The sequence below is a fragment of the Protopterus annectens genome, chromosome 2.part0 (assembly GCF_019279795.1).
Source record: "Protopterus annectens isolate FY-2018-M chromosome 2.part0, PAN1.0, whole genome shotgun sequence".
Lineage (NCBI taxonomy): Eukaryota > Metazoa > Chordata > Ceratodontiformes > Protopteridae > Protopterus > Protopterus annectens.
In genome coordinates this window covers 1,696,830,214-1,696,854,275 of record NC_056728.1, presented here as the reverse complement: position 1 = coordinate 1,696,854,275, position 24,062 = coordinate 1,696,830,214, and the positions used below count along the sequence as shown (strand labels likewise).

Below are 24,062 nucleotides of genomic sequence, written 5' to 3'. Positions count from 1 at the left end.
ACGGTCATGGAGAAGCATGGCGGAAATTAATTCAATAGAGATCATGAGGAAGGGACTCTGTGGGGATTGATCTTGTGAGATAATTTAAATCTAGAATGGACTTAAAGTACGTTTGGACCTAAAAAAGATTCTCAAATAATATCCAAAATTTTCTGGTCATGACTGACCTAGTGCATTGCTTTTCTTTGAATAACCTTTATGTCTCCTTCCTTGCCTTGTTTTTCTACCATGGTGGCACATTCAGCAAGAGCAATAAAGGAGCCAAAAGAGTGAAAAGGAGAGCAGTTGACAGCCTCAGGCAATGATGCCCCTGATTCTCGCATCTTTTATTTATTTATTTGACATCTGTTGACCTGGACATTCCGACTGAGCAGAAGACCTTTTTCAGCAGAGGCCCGGGGAGAAAAGCTCCACAGTAAAACTAAGAATGAGCATTATACAATAAGTTGGACAAAGTATATAACACACAATAAAACAGGCAAATTTCCAAATTGCTACCCTATACACTTATTAAGTACTAAAAATGTCAGAAGACATGTAGAACTAGACAAAAATAAACACATTTTCATAACAGTGAAACTAAAGATAAACTGCAACTAGGTAGAATGAGTCCTAGGTTTGATATAAGTGGAATATAGTATAGTGCAGTGTCACTTATTAGTTGGTGTTTAAAAGTAGGTGTGCACTGGCCCAGCAATCAAGCAGCCTCAATCCTCACCACTAATACCAATGAGGGGCTTCCATACAGGGAAATGATAATAAATGCACACACAGTAAAGTACAATTTCCTTTAAGAGCACACAGAGATCACAGTAAGTCTGAGGATGGTTTCTCCCTTTTACTCCAGGTCTCCAATCAGACTCCCCACTGGCACAGCTATAGGGTCCAGATCTCAGCCTAGTGGGCAAGCTAAAACCTCCATCACCTTATTGTCCAACCAGTGCTTCGTGTCCCTGTCCAAGTAGCTGATACACACACACACACACACACACACACACACACACACACACACACACACACACTTTGAGATAAGAGTTATATACAACCACACAAACACTCCTGGGGAAGGCTGGCACAAGCTCTCCAGCTGTGCCCCTTTTACCCAGACTATATGGTAGCATCACTTGCCACCACCCACTAATATTTATCAGCTACTCAAAGGCCCTTATTAAAGGGTGTCCAATTATTACTGTGCAATATTATTATCCAAATGGTAAGTGTGACTGAACAGCAAAGCTTATTTGGAGCAACTTGGTACAGTATCACTCTCTCTCTCTCTACATATATATATATATATATATATATATATATATATATATACACATATGCAATGTAGTCTAGAGCTTAAATTATCTCTACACAAAACAGCCACAGTTGAAAGGTTTAAAAATATTTAATAATAAATAATAAAAACAGAAGACAATACTTCTTACTACACAGTGCTAGTCAAGAGTTCAGAGATCACAGAGAAATACTTAAAATAATACAGTAGAAAAGTTCTGACATCACAGAAAACAAACTAGTCTAATCTTCCTATTTCCTAGCTATATCTAAGAGAAAACACAGTTCTAAATAACTTGCATATAGAAACATGCAGTGGTGGTGATGTTAGATGTTCTCAAGACAAATGCCCAGAGCTCTCTGATTCTCTCTCTTTAAACTGATAACACAGAGCTGCTTCACATGACATCATTCTTCACACTTCTCTGGTGTTCCCAGGCTAACAGAAACTACATTTACATTCTTTACACCTGGTCAGAAACCAGAGCAATAAAGGACATTTATACATGAAACTTCTAACCATTAACTCTGGGTCTCAGAAAATAGACAGGATGCCTCCCGCTAGACATACCGGCTCCAAATTTTGACATCAGAGAGAGTCATAAAATGCTTGACTTGGCTTTCTTACACAGCAGAGTGCAATGTTGTTACATTTTTGCAGTTCAATATCCAATGTAGTCTTTTCACATTTAAGAGAACAAGCCTGTGGCTTACATTAATATTTACAAATGACAGAATTATCTACAAAATTCTATCTGGCTAGGCTGGCAGCCTTCACCTATCTTCACAGTAGGGAAGAGAGGAAATTGAGGGGTTAATGAAAGAGTAAAGGATAAGTTCAGGTAAGATGATTACAATAGCAGGTCTAGGTGTTGTTAAAGTGTATTTTCAGAGTTTTCTTGAATTCATGAATGTAGGTAATATTTCTTATGGTCATGGGAAGTTTGTTCCATGCAAGAACAGGAAAGTGGCTTAAAGATTCTGTCAAAAGATTTTTAGGTTAGTGAATCTATAAGAGACATTTGTCACAAATTCTGAGTGAACAAGGGGCCTTATAGAGAGAGAGAGACATGAGGAGATGATAGGGCAGGAAGATGGCTAATTCAGAACACAATGGATAACAAGTAGCTGTGTAAATAAGAGATGGTTAGGAAACTCTAACCAGTTGAGTGTCTAGAGAGCTTGACAGTGGTGTGATCTGGAAGGCAGATTGGCAGCAAATCTTGCAACTTTGGTGTAGGTGGATTCAGGTATAGAGAGTAGTGAGGTCTGTAGATTGTTTAGGACTTGGGAGCTGTAGAACAGATTGGGAAGAAGGTAGACCTCTACAAGTGAGGTCCAGGAGTTAGGTGTGAGGAATCTTTTGTTTCTGTACAGAAGGCGAGATTATTGTGAGTTTTCTTAATATGGTGGAGTACTTGGAGGTCAAATTTGAGTTGGTAATTGATTATTACTCCAAAGAGCTTAGTGTGGGTATCAGGTATTATAGTAGTGTTGTTTACAGAGGAGATGGTAAATGAGGATTTAAGATGGTAGAGAGATTTTGGGAGGAAGCAAAGTTTAGTCTTTTTGGGTTAAATATGAGTTGGTGGTTAGTAAGTCAAGTTTCAATGAGGTTAAAAGATGCCGGAGTCAGGGTTAGCAGGTCAGAGGGGTTGGCAGCAATTGAGATGATAGTTGAATCATCTGCATACTGTATGAGGGAAGACTGAGGGTAGGATGTGTAGAGTTGGTTGGTAAATATGTTAAAAAGGAGGGGGCCTAAGACACAGCCTTGGGGATGCCCATTTTGATGAGGAGAAAAGGAGATATAGAGTACAGAGCCATTTTACAGATTGCTGCCTGTCTGTGAGGTAGCTGTTGAACCAGGAGATAGTTGCAGAAAAGAGGTTGAATTGAGAGAGTTTGGAGAGTAGGATGGGGTGAGAGATGGCGTTGAAGGCCTTAGAGAGATCTAAAATGAGGCAGGACACTAATTTATTATTGTCTCTTGCTAGGGAGATGGAGTTGGTAAAGAAAGAAGTGCAGTAGCGGTGCTGTGGTGGGAGCGGAAGCCATGTTGGGTAGGGATGATCAGGTTTTCTTGAATGAGGTAAGCAGTGATTTGTTTGTGAACACAGTGTTCAAGAATTTTTGAGAGGAGAGAAAGTATGGCAATAGGTCGATAGAGAGCTATACTGAATTACCATGTTTGTGGATGGGTAAGGTGTGGAATTGTTTCCAGAGAGCGGGGACAGAGGATTCACTGATTGAGCGTTTAATGAGGATGGATACTGGGTATGATATGGAGTCAGCAGCAGCCTTTAGAAAAAGAAATGGCAGGTTATCAGCTGAAAGGAGAGCGTGGTTTAAGATTGAGAAAAAAAAATTTAATCTAACTGATTGAAATGCGATTTAGTGAGAATGGGTTATTTTGAGTTAGGGGAGAGGTGGAAGGTGTGGAGTGGGATGGGTGGGAATTTTGTGTAAGTTTGCTGATGGTATCTATGAAGTAGGTGTTGAACATGGATGCGGTTTCTAGGGGTGAGTGATTGGGGCATGGGTTTAGGGTAGCAGGATTACCAGGGTGGAGAATTTGATTAACAGTATTCCAGAATTTTTGGGGGGTTTGGGGTTCTGTAGATTGGGGTGTGAGGTACAAGTTCTTTTTTTCAATGTTTATGTGTTTTTTGGTTAGACATCGGAATTCCCTATATGTTTCATAGTGTGTGGGAGATTTGGTCTAGGTCCAGAGTTTCCAGGCTGAGTCTCTGTGTAGAATAAGAGACCAAGTTGAATTGGTGAGCCAGGGGGAAGAGAGGGATTTGACTCCAACAGTTTGGGCAGGGGTGAGGGAGTCCAGTGCAATTATGAAGATGGAGCTGAACTGGAGAACAGCTTCATCAAGATGTAGGGATGTGAGGAAGGACTAGTTAATAGCAGAGAGAGAATTTTTAAATGCATTGAGGATGAAGTTGGTTAGCCTGTGGCACACTTTGAATTTATGAGGTCAGGAGAGTATCTTCGGATGTGTATTGGGGAGTGGTCACTAATGGAGTCAGGAAGGAATACAGGGTGATGACAGAGGTTAGGTTTGTTAATGCAGACAGTTGTTAAACATAGAGGGAAGATCTCTTTCCCCAAAAACAACCTTCACATAGAGGACTGGGGAATCAGGTCTTCTGTGAACACCCCTGATGTTGTCTATGCCCAGTATTACAGCACCAAGGACCATGATATCTTGGCCAGTGACCTTACTGGATAGAAGACAGTTGTCAGAGTTTCAAAGAATCTTACTACTGGCTTTGTTGGTTACTAAGGAACTAAGTCCTCTGATCTTTGAAATGCTTATTTATCTCAGGCTCAAAGAGTAGGGACCCTCTGGGAAGAGAGAGAAAGAGAGAAATGGAGAGAGAGTCAATAAAGGCTGCTTTACTTTCCTCAACTAAAGTTGTGAGATGAAACCAAGAGTGCTGGCAAATTGTAGGGCTGGCAGTCACCACCATACCAGCACCATTCTCTGCGTTTTATGTGACGTGTACCAAGAGGCTCCTAAAATGATTGCATTGAACTCAAAATGGATGATATTGAATGTCTATGAAGTGAAAGTTTCCTACAAGAACCTCTCAGGCATTCTATCTACAATATACTGCATTTCATCCAGCGGTCCCTCTGGAAAAGCAGTCTGTGAATGAGGCAGTTCAACTCCCTCAAGGACATACATTGAGGCAAACACAAACCAGTCCAAAACCCTGAATTCCTTGTCAACAGGATGGAAACCTGGAACCTGACAAAACGGATTTCTCAACAGCATCCTACTCAGTGATGTGGGGTGTCTGTCCACAGGAACAAACACTTTTGGAACAGGAGCCATAGTATCGGGGTGTTCTTAAGCTGAAATTGTTGCATTCTTAATACCATCTGGTGTAGGGATTACACAGGTAAACTGTTGTATCATCCCACATATCCTCTACACACACTACTGGGGAAAGAAGACTGGCTTAATCCCCTTTTCTAGTAAATGGCTGAGGATTTCTATGAACTTGGGGCTTTCCTGACAAGGTAAAAAAGAAGCCCCATCTTCCTCATCAACATCCTCTATGATGGAGTCTGGAGTTCTGTGTCCAAATGGATGGTTTTATCCATATCTTTTCTGGGCCTCTCTGGTCTAGGAGTTCATGAGTCAAAGGAAATGGAGAGCCTTTTTAAACTCAAATTCTTCCAAGGGTGAGTTAAATGAAGGGAAGGGGGCAAAAACAACTCAAGCATAGGCAGGTGGTGCATGTGGATGCAGGAGAACCCCATGTGCCAAACAGGGATGTCACTGGTGGGGAAAACTATTATATGGATTGGAGCTCTGGCCAATGACAATACCAGCTCTCTAAGAAAAAACAGTGGCATGTCTATTCCCAAAGAATGGGATAGCTGCATGGCCAATGTTGGCAGAGCAGGTTTCTGGGAGTGGACTAACTGTGACAGTAGAGGCTCTGCTCTAACCATGTAGCCCCCCTCCCCCGAACTAACTATTGATATATTCATTCCCAGGAGTAACAGCCCTATGAACCATTTGTTCCTCTCGGGCTGAGAGTTGGAAACCATGAGTGTGATGCAGTCATCCACATCAAAGCTCAGGACTTTTGTGGTTTAACTAATCAGTTTGCTGTGGCTGTGACTTTCACACAACATTTACACTAGAGAGGATATATTTGTTTTCATACATACATTCCACAGTCTGCACTGCAACATTAATAAACTATTTCCTTTTGAACAAGAGTGGCACTTTCCCCTACCCAAAGATGAATAAGCTGGTATTAACCACTCTGCTCCAACATCTGCAATCCAGCTACTTCACTGCCCAAGCCATTAGTCAAACTTAGATTGTCTGGAAAATAATTAGGGCTTTATCTGTCGATGTTATGGTACTGTCTTGATGGCAGTGGTATCTGATAAAAAGAAAATGCCTGTAACACAAACACTTGCAAAACAAGCAATAGACAGCCAAGCTGAGAAATCTAATGCCAGGAACACCAAAATTTGTAGGACAGTGTTCTGGAAATGGAAATCTCGTGCCTGCTGAAATTATACCTAAAGGGCAGGTATCAGTAGGGCTGATGCTTCGGGGTTAACTATAGCAATTGGCGTCAATGTGCTGGACAGAGTCCTAGCTTCCAGCCTTTTTTGTAGTAAATGCCAATACGTCAAATGGAGGGGAAGATGACAGTATGGGAAATGAAAATGAGTGAGATAAAAAAAAAACTTGTGCAAATTGATGTGGGCAATCTCAACAGCTGCCACGATGAGCTCCATAACAAGTAGAGTAGAAAGCTTTACTTTCATTTCAAAAATCCTTCTCAGTCACCACTTTAAATTTTATGTGCTCAGAAGAGTGCTCTTTCTTGGACTTATGCTTATTATTTTCTGATCTGAAGGAAGATAGGAAGATCCAAAATCCTGGTTTATATCAGGAGAAGATGGCAAGGAAGTAGACTCCCTGGGTCTTTGCTCTAGCTGAAGCAACTTCTGAAGCACCAAGTAATTTTCAAGTGAAAAGTGATGTTGCATCACTGAACTTCAAACAAATTGAACAATTAAAGGTATTACAATCAACAACCAATGCAAATGAGGCACTTCATGCACCTGTGAGTCAGTGAAATATATTTTCTACAGGTGCTCTGACACCAACAAAGCTATAATGGCCAAATGGGCTTAAACCTACTCACAAATCCTAAAAGAAAACAGAAAACAATTGCTGCACTACAAAAAAATATATAGCAAAACAGAAAGCTTACTACAGTACAGAAACTGTATACAAGATGAAAACCCTTCACCCAGTTTGAAGAAAAAGTTATTTCACCAATTCAAAAACCTGAACCCATTCAATTACCAAAGCACTTCTGTTGTAAGAAAGAACAGCCAAGAGTAAGTAGTGCACTGTGAGACTGGGCATGTTGGGCTTGCAGCCTGGAAAGGTTCTATGTACACAGTGGTCTGATTGCCAATGGTGCAAGTCCCAGCAGTTCCAGCAATCTGTGCTTTAAAATATCAGACCTAGAAATGCCTAAACTTCACTAACAGCTTGTGCTAAATGTTAACAGCTGAAAATAATGGGGAAAAAAAGAAATACACCAAGGCCGAGTTATAGTAAGGGGTACCTGCAGCAAAGCTCAAAACGGCAGATCAAGACTCACAAAATCCTGGATATTACGCAAAAAGCAGCTTACAAGCTCAGCTCAATGTTGGTTGCTCTTAGGTGACACAGGATGCAATTCATAGAAAGAAATGGGTGATGCTGAGTTCAGATCAACTTCTTTGAATAGCAGCAATGCATGAAAACATTTTTGGTGTACTAAAACACATTTCTGCTCTATGGGCGTAGTGATCACAGGAATTCTGTTCTTGTACCTGACTTGTGCTAATAAAAAAAATCACAGCCTGGTAGACTATGGTTTATTGATTTTTAAACACCATGGAATACATTTCTGGCTAAATTTTGAGATCTGTTACTGGCTTTGCCCCCCCCCCATCTGATGTCACTGCATTGTCAGGTTCCTAGGGGAAAAAGTTCTCTCAATAAGAGACACTGTCACTAAGCTTCCCTGCAGCTTGGCTGCCACTTGTCAAGCTAGTTAACTGACTATTCATATGTTCGCCAACTGGAACCCTTTTTCAGAATCACAAGAAATGGTTAAGCAGAGCCCAAGCAGCGTGGTATGCTCTCTGTATCCTAATCAGCATTTCTAATTTCTAATTGTTTCTTACTTAAAAAGCTTCAGAAAATATATTTATATATTTATCCTTTGTTAACTGGGTTAGTCCCACTATGCTAGTGACCTCTTTTCTGGGGAGACACGAAGGGGTATTTATAGTACTATAGAAAATTTGGCCAGGGCATTCGAGAACTACTCTTTTCGATAGGAGCTGTGGGATCTTTTACATCTACCTGAGCTACCACCAACTCAAATACTCAACGTCTCATCTGAAGGATGACACACTCAGAAGTGCAGTACCTCCTTTTGCTGCAATGTAGTGTCATCAATCTACTTGATGTGGGACTGTTATTTGCAGCCTTCAACATCAAAGGTGAGTGTGCCACCTGTTGTGCCACTGACACTGCTGAAATGTATTACAACAAACTCCTAAAAGAAAGGCAATAAAAATGCTTGTATACTTTCTACTTTTGTATTTGTATCCTTTAAATTTTATTCCTGTTATATAATCCCTACTTCCAAATTACTATAAAAATGATGGCACATGCTGGTCTACTGATAATGGCAAGTGAGTAGTCATCATCACAGCAAATAATCTAAGACACCTTGTATTTTCTTTCCTTCATGAAGCCAGCCATTCATCTCAAATGGCTACAGCCCTGTCAGTCATAGAATTCACCACTTACACTTACAAATCATCTTGGTTCTCACAAGTAGTAGCACACAGAACTGCTCCAATGACATCATATCCACAGCAGCATAAATACCATGGTCTCTCACACAAGAACATTTAAAAGAATGCAAATACAATGAGTCAGTACCTCAAAATGGCAATGATGAAAATAACATTGACAACTCCAAAGAAGGCTCCCAAAAAGGCTGGTGCTGTGTACATGTTCAGCTCCAGAGCTATGGCTCTCCATGCCACTCCATTTTCTCCAATGAATGTCAGGCAGGTTTGAAAAACTGGAAGATATGAGAAGGAAAATAAAAAGTACAGTCACTACAAAGTGAATAATTTCTGAAAAAAAAAAAAATCAACCAAACTTTAATGCTACATTTTCTATTTCCTTCACTCATGTCTAAAATCCAAACTGGCTCTGACCATTATTCCTTTGAGCAAAGACGTACAGTATTTTACTACTGCAAGACTAGATTAAATGCGAGTATAAAGTTTACAGAAGCACATCTGTAAGTACACGGTTATGGGCTTTGTTTAAAGACACAAAGCCTGAATACGTGAAAGAGGCTTAATCAGCTTCAAAGCCCGATGTTCAATTTAACCATCTCCTTGGATCTCATGTCTTGTGTACCATACTTTTGGTCCCTGCCCCTTCAAACAAGTTTGAGAAATCAATGCTATTACGTGCCTAACTCCCCCTGAAGGTACATCATGGGTCGTTCCAGACTGGGCTACAGCTACTGGGCCCACTTGCTTCTCTACTGCTCAACTAGACAAAGTTATTTTGGTTACATTCATGTTAGTGAAGCTCAACTCCTGCATCACTGTTTTCTACAGGACATCACCGCAAGTACAGTTTCTAAGTGTGTGTCAATACTGACTCCTTTCTTTGGGGAGATTTCTTCCTTTTTGTGCTTGTGCTTGCGGCCATGATGTTGGTATAAATAAGTTTCGGAGATATCAAGGGCTTAATTTTCCAGCTGTAAAAATGCTTATATTCAATTTTTTCATCAGGTGGAATTTCTGATCAGCTGTAATTGGCAGGTTGGTTCACCACCAAGTTGTAAATCAACCAGGTGAAGTCTTTCAAGACAAAAGAGAGGAATCATGATGCAAGTGGTAATATTGCTCCTATACAGCCTGGCTAGAGGGAATATTAGAATACAGGACAGCATGCGTCTCAAGGATCTAGATAGTCCTCTGGAAAACAAATGGAATTTCTGCAACAGATCTACAAAGCCAGTTTTAACTGGAGGGCCTTTTCCTTTGCAAATTAAAGGCACTCACTGTCTTCAGCCAAGTGAGAACTCGGGAAAACATTCAAAGTATTCTGAACCAGGCCTGATTTTAACAGAGTTAAAGAGAAACCTGAACTACTAAAGCAACACATATTAAGCATCAGAGATTTATTTACCCTATCCATTTATGAAAATTGGATGAAGAACTCTTCATATGTGCACAGGTTCATAGGTGTGTACTAGGTTAATGGCCCTGGAGCCTTTAGAACCTAGCCCATAGAAGTGCCTTGGCATTGTGCCGCCCGAAGTTAGTTCCCAGTGCCTCTTTCAAGCAGAGCCACCGAAGTGATCCCTGGGGTGAACTTTCTATTTCCCATCCACTCATCAAGATTTCTCTTGAAGAGGGCCAGTGTGGTGCTCTGCTTGACATGTATGGGAAGTCTATTCCAGAGCATGGACGGTCTCTGGGTTATGAACCTGTCCCTCCAGCATGTTCTGTTGATTGTGGTAATAAGGTTGAGGTCTCTGGAGCATGTAGTGCAGAGGGATTGGGATTTCTTTAGATGTAGCACTTCTAACAGAGCTGGGCCAGGTATGGCTCTGTAAGTCAAGCAGAGATCGCCTCATAGTAGATGATACGAGACAGAAAATAGCTTGAGTTTTGTGAGTCTGTCCATGTAGGACATGTTTAAAGCCTAGGATCCTCTTCGTGAGGTACTTTTGTGGCCTTTCCAGCTGTTGCATGTGTCTAGTGAGGTACATGCCAAATGGGGCATTATACTCAATGACTGGCCTAATGAGGGAAAAGTAGAGAGAGATGATGACCTCTTTCTTCCTGGATGCAAAACCCTTGGTAATGAGATGTGCCACATAGAAGGACTTTCTGACCACAGTGGCAATGTGGTAGTTGAAGGAGAGGTTGCTGTCAACCTGGGTCCACAGATCTCTTATAACGCCTTCAGTGTTCAGTGGGGTACCATCGATGTGGTAATTAGTGAGAACTGAGTTTTTACCAAAAGGTATGATGACACATTTTTTGGCATTAAGCTTAAGGCCATGGTTTCAACACCAGTAATTGGTCTCAATGAGGCCTTTCTGTAGGATGTCTACATCACCTGAGGAGTTAATAATGGCTCCCAGCTTGCAGTCATCTGCGAACTTGGTCAGCCAGAGTCCCTCCATGTTGGCTTGGACTTCTGAGAAGTAGATGCCAAACAGGAGAGGGTCCAGGACTGACCCCTGTGGGACTCCACTTGTGACTGTTCAGCAGTCTGACTTGGAGTCCACTACTTTCACACTGTGGGTCTATCTGTGAGCCAGTTTGCAATCCACCTAGTGTTATAGGGGTTGATGCCTAGTTTGGTGAGTTTCTCAATAATTCCTGAGTGGGCAATGGTATCAAAGGCCTTGGCCAGATCGAGGTAGGCTGTATGAATTGCCTTGCCCTCATCTACAGCTCTGGTGACTAACTCAAAGAAGTCAACCAGGTTGAGCAGGCATGATCTACCTTTAACAAAACCAAATTGCATGCAATCTAGAATTTGGAGATTCCCTATATCCTTGTTAATTAGGTCCATGATGATGCGCTCCATACACTTACATATAAGACTTGTCAGGCTAATGGGGCAATAATTCCCAGGGACTGCAGTTGCTCCACCTTTATGGAGAGGGATGACTGTAACAGTGTGCCATTAGGTAGAGACAAAGTCTGAGCTGAGGCTGTGATTGAACAGGGCACACAGATGTGGTGCCAGTTCACTTTGTAGTTCATGTAGAACACATACAGGGATAATGTCAGGTCCCATGGAAGCTGTATTCTTGGCCTTGAAAAATGCAGCTTTAACCTGTGCTGCAGTAATGCTGGGTGCCTGGCATTCCTCTGGTATTGTAATTGGACCTTTTGGGGGGAGACGGGTAAAGTTGGCACCAGTATGTTGGCAATATCTGTTGGCTCAGTATACAAGGTACCATTGTACAGTAACTCAGAGCAAACCTGGGTATTACATAAAGAATATTCTTTTGATTTTGTCTATACATCTTAGGACATTTACATTCCACATTAATATTGATAAAGCAGCCATTCTGATAAAAATACGACTCTCACATATTATACATTACAGTCTGCATGAATATTTGTGTCCATCTTACAGCTTGCAGGCAGGTTAAACTTGCATATAGTTGCTCTGTTGTATCTCTGTTTGAGCCCATGTCAAATTTTACCAGAATTTTTGCTTAAATAAAAACACAACTAAATCATTTAAAAATCTCCTTTAATTCACAGCAAACACACAGAACTATATACAGTTCTCTAAAGGAAGTGTTCTCCTACAAACAAGTGAAAATAATCCAATTACATGATTGGATACATAAATAGATACACAGATACATAGTTAAGGCTAGCCATACTAATGCACATATTAGAGAGCATGCGTTCCCACTTACACCAGCTACCATCTGTTTTGGTATTATCTCTATTAACAATACATTTTAGTATTAAGAACCATTAAATAAACTAATCTGTGCACAGTTACATTTAGTGGATTAAAGCATTAAGGGCTGCTGGGGAGACAACTGCTTATAACTATTCAATTGCCACAGTTTCTTTTCTGTTTAAACTAGAAACATCTTTCTTAAATTATCACTTATGACAAATAGCTCATTTAAATCCAGCCTTCATTTACACTTCATTTGCCTCCAAAATGTTATTCTGCATGTATTGTTCCCACAATTCGCATTTTTTGTAATTTGCTCCTATGCTTTTCTAAAGATCCTGTTTCCAGTTGTTTTGTTTCTGTTGCTATATTCACTACTACTAGTAAAGTTGGCTTAGACTTTGATTTGCATTTTCTAGAAACTGCGTTTTTGGCAGCCACCATAGTTAAGACTCAACAAGGCCTTACTATTTCTAGGTAATTTCATTTCTTAATTTTTCTTTTCAATGAACTGCTTGCCAGCATCACTTTAAAAGTTAATTACACTGTACCTCTCAGATTTCACTAAGAATACACTATCTCATGTAACCGTTTGCCAATATTCTTTTAACAGTTAAGCATACTGTGTCTTGTACACTTCACTCAGAACATACTGTTATAGCCTTTCATGGTTAACTGCCTGCACCAGCAGATTGACTGTCTTTACCAAGAGCTAATGGAAAAGAAAAACGGCTAGCTACTTTGCAAATGAAAGAACAAACTTCATTTTTCATAATCTTAATCATTTTTTCAAGTTTTTTTGCTTAATAATTATATATAGCTTAAACTAAGAATATTAATTTTAGCATTCACCTGTACTAAAATGGGAAATTATCTAATTAATCTATATACAACATGATTTATACATTTAACATTTCCCAACAGCCACAAATCACATTATATTAACTGTAACTTGCTTCTCTAGAGCCTTTATCTTGTTACTTTTGTGATACTTTCTTTAGTATCAAGTAGCATATACAGCTGTCAATGATAAAATTCCCTCTATTAACATTTAAAATAACTCTAACCACATACTTTACAAAACTACTATATAAATCAGCATGCAATTTATATCAGGAAACTGTTATATAAATATTAATACGAATTAAAACTATTTTACTTAGTTACTTCTTCAGCTCAGTGCTCTTGTACAAAACAATGTCAAAAAGTGAGGTTTATGCTTTACGGTTATCACACCAGTTTACCAATCAACAAACGTCACATTTTTTTCATCCATTGTTTTTTCTTGCAGAAGCAAGGTTCACACATCTAAACTATATCTAGTGGAATTGATGTCTTGCGATTCTCTCACTTACTCATTAATTTTACACTGTTGCTAGTGTTCTTCATGATCATGTAATATCACCCAACATCAATCTCTGGTTCAAGTCCCATACACTCCTAGTATTATTCTGCTGCTAAAGCATTTGTCTTCTGAAAAGGTTTCACTAGCAAAGTCTCGGCATGGGCTTTCTTACTGCAAAATATTGAAAATAATCCCCCTTAGCTTGATGGCTCACTCTTCACTGGATAAATATTTTTTTATTTCCTCTATAGCTTGTTCTGTGTCCAAAAACATCATTGATTCTCCAGGATAAAATATTATAAAGATAGATAGATATAGCAACTTGAATCTCACATTAGCCTCTTGACATCCTCTGAATGCTGGGATAAACTTTATTCAGTCTATATCAGGTAAAAGAGAAGCATAATTTTCCACAAATATACTGCTATTCCCAATTTTTTATACTTTTCCCTTCTTCCAAAGTTTTTTTTTCCAGAGTTGTTCTTCCTGCTGGTATGATCACATGCTTACTAATACAGGCCTAGCTGTTTTCTCATGGCCAAATTTGGAATATATAGCTGATGTGCCCTCTTAATTAACAAATTCTACTGTAGAACATAATACAAGTTGCTTTTTTGTGCTGTCATAAAATCAGAATTATTTGCTTAATATGACAGATACACATTTAGTGCTGGTTACGCATCTCATGGCTTACAGGGGAAAGACACAGTCTGTTTTTGATGAGTTACACTTTTTACTACAGCTGCTCTATTCGTTTTCTAACATTTTTATTAAATCCCAACTTATATAATAACATAGGTACATATAAGTTAATAGAATAGTAAACAAACCACAGTGACATTTTCATTAGTTTCATATATGTATAGGTTTTCTTTTTAACCATCATTCACTTCAACATGACAAATTACTTAATTTCTGCCTTCTCTTAAACCTCATGTGATATCTGGCCAATACCTCACTGGATGGCCAACAATTAAATGATGTCCCTTACTATCCTGGGTCAGTAACTAAGGAGCTTCAATCCTCACTACTGACTCCAACATGAGACTGTCAACAGAATAAGAAGTTATGTACCTACCATAACGTTCCATGTTAGTTGTCTTCTCTCGCCTTCTTTCTTGCTTGATAGGTTCGGAGCCGATCCTCGGCTCCGACCCGGCACTTGCTTTAGCTCGAGAACTCCTTTTACCAGCTCGAGGCAGCCCCATATCCCATGATGCAAGGCGGTAAGTACCCAGATCTCGTTTGTTGACAAAGGGCAATAACACCAAGCAAAAAATACTTCCCAAAGGAAGAAGAAACTTACAGATGGAAAAAGGACCAGGTCTGAATGGTCCTTAGTATAATAGTTTCTTATACAAGGTCTGTCCAGGCCAGGGGGAAGGAGGGAGGGTCGAAGAAAGAAGGCGAGAAGACAACTAACATGGAACGTTATGGTAGGTACATAACTTCTTAATGTTAAGTTGTCAATCTCGCCTTCATTCTTGCTTGATGGGACCGCGTCCTAGCACCTCTATCCTGGGTGGCTCAATGGAACAAACTCTTGAGGACTGTAGAGCCAAAACTGGCTCTGTCCCTGGAGGCCAAGTCCAATTTGTAATGGGAAACAAAAGTGTGAGGAGTGGCCCAAGTGGCGCCGACAAATAGTGTCCAAAGGAAGTCTAGCTTGAAAAGCTGTAGAAGTAGCTAAACTCCTAGTTGAATGTGCTTTAGGTTTTGAGCACAGCTGTTTTCCCCTGAGTATAAATTTCAGTGATGACCAAGAAAGCCATCTGGACAAAGTCACTTTAGAAACAGGAACGCCTCTTTTATTATCCGCATAGGAAACAAAAAGTTGATCAGATTTTCTAGCTTTTTTTGTTCTACCCAAATAATATCTAAGTTGACGGTGGACGCCAAGATAATGTAGCTTTGGTTCAGCTCTATCTGAATAGTTAGGAAAAAATACAGGAGGATCAATGGATTGATTCAGATTGTTCTTTGAAGCGACTTTAGGTAAAAAGGATGGATTAGTTCTCAAAGATACTCTGTCTTTGTGAAAAATCAAATAGGGGGGTCGAACCGAAAGAGCATGAAGTTCAGACACCCTCCTGGCAGATGTAATAGCCACTAGGAATAAAGTTTTCCAAGAAAGATATTTCAGGGAACAAGAAACAGCTGGCTCGAAGGGGAAGAATCAAGGATGTCAGCACTAAATTTAGATCCCACTGAGGAGGAGGATTCCTGATTGGAGGCTTTAGTAGGAAAATTCCTTTCAAGAAGGCCCTGCAGAGCCTATGGGACATAATATTATGATCTGCTATCCCGACATGAAAATTAGAAATAGCAGCCAATTGAACTCTGACTATGGAAGAAGAGGAGCCTGCATGAAAAATCTCTGCTAAGAAGTCCAGAACTGCCTGAACAGGGGCAGTAAAAGGATCAATATTTTGGGCCTTAGCCCAATAAGAGAAACGTTTCCATTTGCTTGTGTAAATCCTTCTGGTAGAGGATTTTAGTGAAGCTACTATGATGTCTCTAACAGGGTTAGAGATCAAAGGAAGCCTGGCTAAGGAAGGAAGTGGAGCAACCATGCTGTGAGGTTGAGAGAGGGGATTGACCGGTGCAGCTGACCGGATTGGTGAATCAGTAGATCTGGCACTGGGTCCAGATGCCACGGCTGCACCAAAAGGTGATGATGGAGGAACGGGAACCAAACTTGTCGAGGCCAGTAAGGGGCAATGAGAATCAATTTGGCTCTCAAAACGGTAGCTTTCTGGATCACCTGAGGGATCAGAGGAAATGGAGGAAGGCATAAAGAAGTCCCTGGGGCCAATCCTGGGTCAGAGCGTCTCTGGGGATGGCCTGATAGAGGGAAGAGGCTGAAGAAGTCTGGACATTTGCTGTTTTGGGGAGTAGCAAAAGATCGCAACATGGACGACCCCATTCCAGAAAAATCTCTTCCGCTATAGATTGCTTGAGAGACCACTCGTGAGGCATGAGGATAGCTCTGCTCAATCTGTCCGCTATAATGTTGGTTTTCCCAGGGATATGCGTTGCTACCAGAAACCGATGAGAGGAGATCGCCCATTGCCAAAGTCTGAGCGCCGACACAAGGGGTAGGACTTGGTTCCGCCCTGTTTGTTGATATACCAAACTACAGACATGTTGTCTGTGTGGACTGCAATTGTCCCTACGGGAAGAAAGTCGTTGAGGGCTTGCAACGTTAAAAGCACTGCTCTCATCTCCAGGACATTTATGTGCAGATGGTACTCGAACGGTTGCCACGTCCCATGAACCATCCTGCCCTGATAATGACCCCCACCCGATCAGGGAGGCATCCGTGGTGACAGTGGCTATCGGGGACGGAGGTACAAAGCACCTGCCTTGGTGAACCTGAGACGATGTGATCCACCAAGCAAGATGTTCTTTGCATGTTTGTGTCACCAGAATCTGGTGACGCATTGGAAGTTGCTGGTATGACCACTGTGTGAACAGCATCCACTGAAGAAGGCGCATGTAGAATCGAGCCAGGGCAAGAAGTGTAATGGCCGCAGCCATGAGACCTAATACCTTCAGAACCATTCTGGCCTGTATTTTCTTGCTGGCCAGAATGATCCTGACATGAGTCTGAATGTCTGAAACTCTTTGTTCTGTAAGGGTAGCTGACATCCGAACAGTGTTTAAGTTTGCGCCTATGAAGGTAATAGACTGGCAGGGCGATAAGGATGACTTTTCAAGTTGATTGAGATGCCCAAATGAGAACAAAGGTCTATTGTGTAATCCCTGGCTTGTATAAGCTGATGTCTGGTGGTGGCTGACAGGAGCCAGTCATCGAGATACGGAAACACCTGGAATCCTTGACGTCTCAGGTGAGCCGTGACCACTGCCATGCATTTGGTGAACACTCTGGGGGCTGTAGTGAGACCAAAGGGCAGGGCTCTGAACTGGAAATGACTGGACCCCAGCCGAAAGCGGAGAAATCTCCTGGAGCGTCTGTGAATTTTGATGTGATAGTACGCATCCTGAAGATCTATTGAGCACATCCAGTTGTCCTTCTGTAAGAAGGGCAGAATTGACTGAAGAGTGACCATTCGGAATCTTGTCTTCCTGACAGACTTGTTGAGTCTGCTGAGATCCAATATTGGTCTCAGTCTCCGGTCTTTTTGGGGACCAAAAAGAACCTTGAGTAGATTCCGGCTCTGAATGGTCTATTGTAACTGGCTGAATGGCTCTTTTTTGCAGTAGTTTTGCGATTTCTAACTCTGCAATGTCCCTTAGACCGGGTGGTACATCTGGAAGGGAATTTGAGGGAAAGGGACTTTCCTCGAAAGGAATTATGTAACCCTTGGATATGATCGACTGTACCCATCTGTCTTGAGTGAGGGAATGCCAGGCTTCTGGGTACAGTGATAATCTTCCCGACTGCCTCCAAGGAGGGACAGCCGGGCAACACCTCAGGGATGCTGAAAGGGCTTGTCAGAGAGAGGCTCCCTGTTTCCCTGGTTCTTCGGACCCCCTCTGCCTCTAGAGCGGCGTCTGTTATTGTTACCCCTCTGCTTCTAGGGGTAAACTGACCACGTGAATCGGGCGTGACTCCTTGGGATTTACGGAACAACATCTTCCCACCCTTCTGTCCTTTGGGATAAGGCCTAGAAGGGTGGAAAACGGACTCCAACAGCAGAAAGAGTCTTGCCGTCCTGCTCGCACCTGGTCAAGGTTTCCTTCACCTGAGGGCCAAACAAAGCTGACCCATCAAAGGGAGAATTTGTGAAGGACGCCTTGAAGGGATCCATAAAATCACATAGCCGCATCCAGGCTTGGCGCCTAAGAGCCACACCTGTGCCTGCGGCTCTACTCGCTCCATCCGCAGCATAAGATATTAGCCGCATGGAGGAGTTTGCAATGGAATTGAGGGTTCCTAGCTGAGAAGCAATTTTTCTTGAGCCCCTGCAGCTGTAGGATCCTGAACTACTTCTCCCAGCTCCTTCAGGATATCCCTTTGGAGTCTGGTGAAGTGACATAGGTAATTCAGCATAGCAAAGGTCGCTGAGGAAAACATCCGCTTACCGTACCTATCCATGGTCCTAGAGTCCTTATTAGGAGGATGGACGGGCACGGAAGGATCTGCAAGTTCCTTTTGGTGGCCGCAGCCACCACCATGGCATCAGCGGGACACCCTTAGTAAGGAATTGTTTGTCGCCGGGCAGTGATAAATTTTGAAGGCCTCCTAGGGACTGGCTCTACAGAGTCAGGAGCTGCCCACGCCTTCGTGCAATCACCTGCATAAGGGGTCGAAGGCGGAGATACCCAGGAGGTGGAGGGCCGAGATCCAAACGCCTCTATGTATACTGACTCATCCTCAGAGGGATTGCTGGTGGGTCAGTTTCCCTCTGTTTCAGAAGTTCTAGGATGTCTGAGAAAGAGACATCCTCAGAGGGGATCTAGGGGATCCCTCTGACTCATCAAAGTCAGTATCCAGTGACAGACTCGGGGAGTCCACATGCTTCCTCTTACAAGTCCTCTTCCTAGGAGGATCTCCCAAACGTCAGGAGAATCCTCGAAGAGGGGAAATTCCCAATGGGGAAACCTGAGGCGGAGGATCTCTGGGTCCTGTAGCAAGAGAAGTGGCAGAGATGCCAACAGGTACTAGAGAGGGAGGAGCTACGGGAACAGACTGCTGACTGATACCAGTGGCCAGTACACTCTTCATCACCTCGAATGCTCCTCCCAGGCAGGTCCGAGAGAACCCGCTCAAGAGCTAGGAACTCCAGGGACCACCGAAGGGAAGTATCCGAGGCAGATGTCGGAGCCGAGCTCACCCAGACCGAGGCCCCAAGGAGAAGAGCGGGCACGGACAAGGGCCCGATGCCACTCACCCCTCGGAGGAGACCATGGAAGCCCGACCACGAATCCCTCTAAGGAAGAGGAGATAAGAGTAGAGGCTGAAGGAACAGAAGGGGTATCCGTCCTCCAGCCGTAGCAGTAACCATGCCGAAGACTCCAACTCCAAGCTCTGGGGTAGAGTTGAAGGAGGAACTGTAACGGGTGTGGACCAACAGTCGTCTGCTGAGACGGACTGTGTAACATTTGGGCCAGTACCTGTGACTTGAGTAATCTACTGACCACTCTCTCTAGGTCATGATCTGACAACCTGGATGACCTTGAAGATCGGCTCCGATGGCTCCGTTCGATAGAAGAGGTGAAGCCGAGCCGAAGTATCGGCTCCAAGGAAGGAGCCCCCCACCTCTTCCAGGAAAGCACCATCGGAGCCGATACTATAGATCCTGTCGGCGCCGACTTCGAGCCGACAGAACGTCCCGATGTATCGGCCCCAGCCAGAGCCGATACAGCCACCAAAGTAACGGTGTCGGAGCCGATCGGAGCCGACACCGATGCCTGTGCCACATGGGTGTCGGAACCGATCGGAGCCGACATCGGCGACAATACAGATTCGCACCGATAGCCATCGGTGCCGAAAGCTTTGTCAAGCCAGAATCGGCTCCAGCCGAGCCGATCTCGACTCAGTCGGAGCCGAGGCCGCAGGCTTAGATACAGAAGCCTGGGCCTTGGCAGGTTTTGTTGATTTTGGTGGAGCCGACTTAGCCGGAGAGCCCTCCGGCTTAGAAGGCCCCTAAGAATCAACTTATTTCTCTCCTGCAGGACTCTCTGGCTGAAGGAGTGACAAATAGCACAGGAGTCCTGCAGGTGAAGAGGGCCCAGACAATACAGGCAAGAAGTGTGACCGTCTGTCAGAGACATCTTCTGACAGCACGAGTCACACTTCTTAAAACCTGAGACCCTCTCCTTTGACATGGTGCCGAAAAACACAACACACAGACACACCAGTCAAAATTAAATTAAACAAAATACCAAGAGGTATTCTATAAAAAACCAACACACACACCCTAACAGGGGGGGGATGGGATAGGGAAAAAATTGACTAACAAAAAATTAAAGGAGACAGGGAATTTCTGTCAGAAAGGGTAGAAAAATAAACTTAAACTATCAATAAATTAGTTTTAGACTAAAAAGGGGCTTGAAAATCACAAATGTGAACAACTTACCAGGAGCTGGTAAAAAGAAGACCTCCTAAGCAGATCTGGGTACTTACCGCCTTGCATCATGGGATATGGGGCTGCCTCGAGCTGGTAAAAGGAGTTCTCGAGCTAAAGCAAGTGCCGAGGATCGGCTCCGAACCCATCAAGCAAGAATGAAGGCGAGATTGACAACTTAACATGTAATATTTCACAATTTTCTCCTAAAAGCAAAACAGGAACATGCTCTATTTTCTGGAACTGAACTATATACCTATGTTCACTCAAATGTATTTTTTTATTACACACTTCAGGGCAAAGTGTCCCAGTTTAAGACCTCTGCTACACTCACACTCAAACTAAATTTAAATCTCACACAACCAAACACTTCTGGGAAAGACTGACACTGATTTCCAGCGGTCTCTCTTTCCCTGCCACTAATTAGATGGTGCCCAATTATGAAAATTAATTATCAAAACAAATGATAGCTATGACCAGAAAGTACAGTTGTGTACACTTACCATAAATGTAGATGTCTGAGTGTATTCACTGTTGCAGTCATCACATTTGGGTTATCTGCTTGCAGTAGCCCTCAGTCAGCCTTATTATCAAAGTATTGGGTCCTGCATCAGTTGCTGTCTCATCTTCCGTGACGTCAGGTAGTCAGGGGTATAAAGCATGCAGCCAACGCCATTACATCAGTTTTTCTTGCCCCATATATCAGGTGCCCCCTAATGGGAAGCAATTAAATACATTATTATGTATATACAAGGTTATACCTCCAACAAAAAAAGCAAATACACCAAAAAGCTTTTAAGCATAGTAAAGGAGCGTAGAGGTATAGCCAAAAGAAGTCAGGGGGCTGGAGGGAGGGTAACCACGACTGCAACAGCGAATACACTCGAACATCTACATTTACATTAAGTGTACACAACTGTACTATGTTCTTCATGTTTCACTGTTGCAGTCATCACATTTGGGTAGATTCCCAAAGCTAAGGATGGGAGGAGGAATTTAGATAGCATTAGGAGCAGCTATAAGGCCCTGCAAGACTGTAGTGGCAAAGCCAGCTCTGGATTTAAACAAAAGTTGCAAACGGTAATGCTTTGTGAAGGTATGTACAGAACTCCAGGTAGCAGCTTCTAGTTTGTCTCTGGTAGGGACACCCCTGAGAAAGGCTGTAGAGGTAGATGCAGCCCTGGTTGAATGGGATCTAATCCCCTGTGGGATAGTTTTTCATAGTGCTTATAGCAGAAATGAATGCAATGGCCTATCCATTTAGAAATGGTTTGCTTTGAAATAGCCTTCCCCTCTACCCCTGCAGTAAATGCCACCAGCAGTTCAGATTTCCTTTGAGGTTTAGTCCTGCCCAAGTAAAATCTAAGTTGCCTGTGCACATCTAAAGAGTGCAGTATCCGTTCCCCTTTATTCTGTGGATTAGAAAAGAAGGGTGGCAAATGAATGCTCTGATTAAGAGCCACACTGGATACCACCTTGGGCATGGAGGGATTGGTCCTGAGGGACACCCTGTCCGCTCCACTGCCATAAGGGCCTGTAATTCAGATACCCTTCTTGCTAAAGTGATTGCAAAAAGGAAAGCTGTTTTCCAAGAAAGGAATATTAACTCTGCACTTGCAGCTGGCTCAAAAGGAGGCAGAGTGAGTTTTTCTAATACAAAGTTAAGATCCCACGCTGGAGTTGGCGCTCTTCTTGGTGGTCTTAAGTTTTTGGCCCCTCTGAGAAACTGCTTGAGCAGAGGGTGAGAAAAGAGGGGTGGTTCCGTGTTGTAATGAGCTGAAATGGCTGAGGCGTGAATTTTGGAGGAGGAAAAGGAAAGGCCCTTGTGAAGCATCTCAGTTAAGTATCGAAGAATATGAGGTAAATTGGGCACTGCTGTGGCCATCCCTTGAGTTTGGTTCGAGGCACAGAATCTTTTCCATTTTTCAGCATACGATTTTCTAGTACTAGGCCTCCTTGCCTCCAAAATGACAACCAACACTTGTTTACTGAGGGATGGTATCGGGGATATTAGGTAATTAGCCAGGCTGGCCAGGTTCAGGGTTTGAAGCTGGGGGTGCAGAATCTGGCTCCCCTGCTGTGACAGCAGGGTAGGGGTCTGAGGCAGGTGTCATGGGGCTAGCTGTGACACACTGCGCAAGAGGGGGTACCAGTGTTGGCGTGGCCAGTATGGTGCAATCAGTATCATCCTTGGTTTGTCCTGTTTGATCTTTAGTAGTACTTTGGAGAGGAGAGGCAGAGGAGGAAAGGGATAAGCTGATAGACTTTTCCAGCTGAAAGACACAGCATCCACTTTCCAAGCTTGTTTGTGGGGAGTCCTTGTGCAGAAGTTGTCCAATTGGTACTTCTGGGGGGAGGCAAACGGGTCTATATCTGGGCTCCCCCATTTGTTTATCAACATGTTGAAAGTCTTTGGTTCCAGTTTCCACTCGTGTGGGTCCATTAGATTTCTGCTTAGTTCATCTGCCAGTGTATTTAGTTTTCCTGGTAGGAATTGAGCCTGTAGATGCACTTGGTAGCTCAAGGCTGTGTTACACAGAGCCATGGCTAGTCTGCAGAGGGGGTAGGAATGGGTACCCCCCCCTGCTTTTTTATGTACCACATAACAGTGGTGTTGTCCGTCCTTACCATTAATTGTTCTGGAAGAATATAGTCCTTGAAGGCTGTCGGAGCATTCTGTACAGCTAACATTTCTTTTTGATCGATATGCAGGTGCATTTGACTTGGGTTCCATTTGCCCTGAATGCACTTCCCTGCCATGTGAGCCCCCCATGCATAGTCTGATGCGTCTGTTGTTGGGGTTTGGGTGGCAGGGGGTAGACTGAATGGTAGTCCCTTGTTTTGGTGTCAGGCCTCTGCCCACCAAAGGAATTCTAACCATAGGCAAGGTATGATAGAAATCATTGCTTCTAGATCCTGAGAATGTTGACACCATAGGCTTTTTAGATACCATTGTAGTTTCCTCATATGCAGTCTTACATATGGAATTAGTAGAATGCACGAGGCCATGAGCCCCAAGGCTTGCAGTATTTGCTTTGCAGATACCAGGGTTTTTGTGACCACTAGTTTAAAGTAAGTTGTCAAATAAATTTGTTTCTCTGGCGTGAGGAAAGCCATCTGGGAAGTTGTGTTCAAGCTTGCTCCCAGGAATATAATTTGTTGACAGGGCACCAGCTGTGATTTCTTTTCGTTTATGGTGTACCCCAGACAAGTTAGCACCTTTTGTACAAATGCCAGATGATTCAAAAGTATGTCCTGGCTTTCTGCCTGAATTAGACAATCGTCCAGGTATGGGTATATTTGAATATTTCTTTGTCTGCAATATGCAATGACTGGAGCTTGGCACTTTGTGAATACCCTGGGC

At 42.8% G+C, this 24,062-nt stretch overlaps 1 protein-coding gene across 1 annotated transcript in view; it reads right to left on the bottom strand.

The window, feature by feature from the left end:
• MFSD8 (major facilitator superfamily domain containing 8) overlaps positions 1-24,062 on the bottom strand; it is a 626,971-nt gene that overhangs the window by 392,082 nt on the left and 210,827 nt on the right. Inside the window, exon 6 of the mRNA XM_044061750.1 lies at positions 8,789-8,933. Coding sequence (XP_043917685.1) covers positions 8,789-8,933 — 145 coding nt within the window. The remainder of the gene's footprint in view (positions 1-8,788; positions 8,934-24,062) is intronic.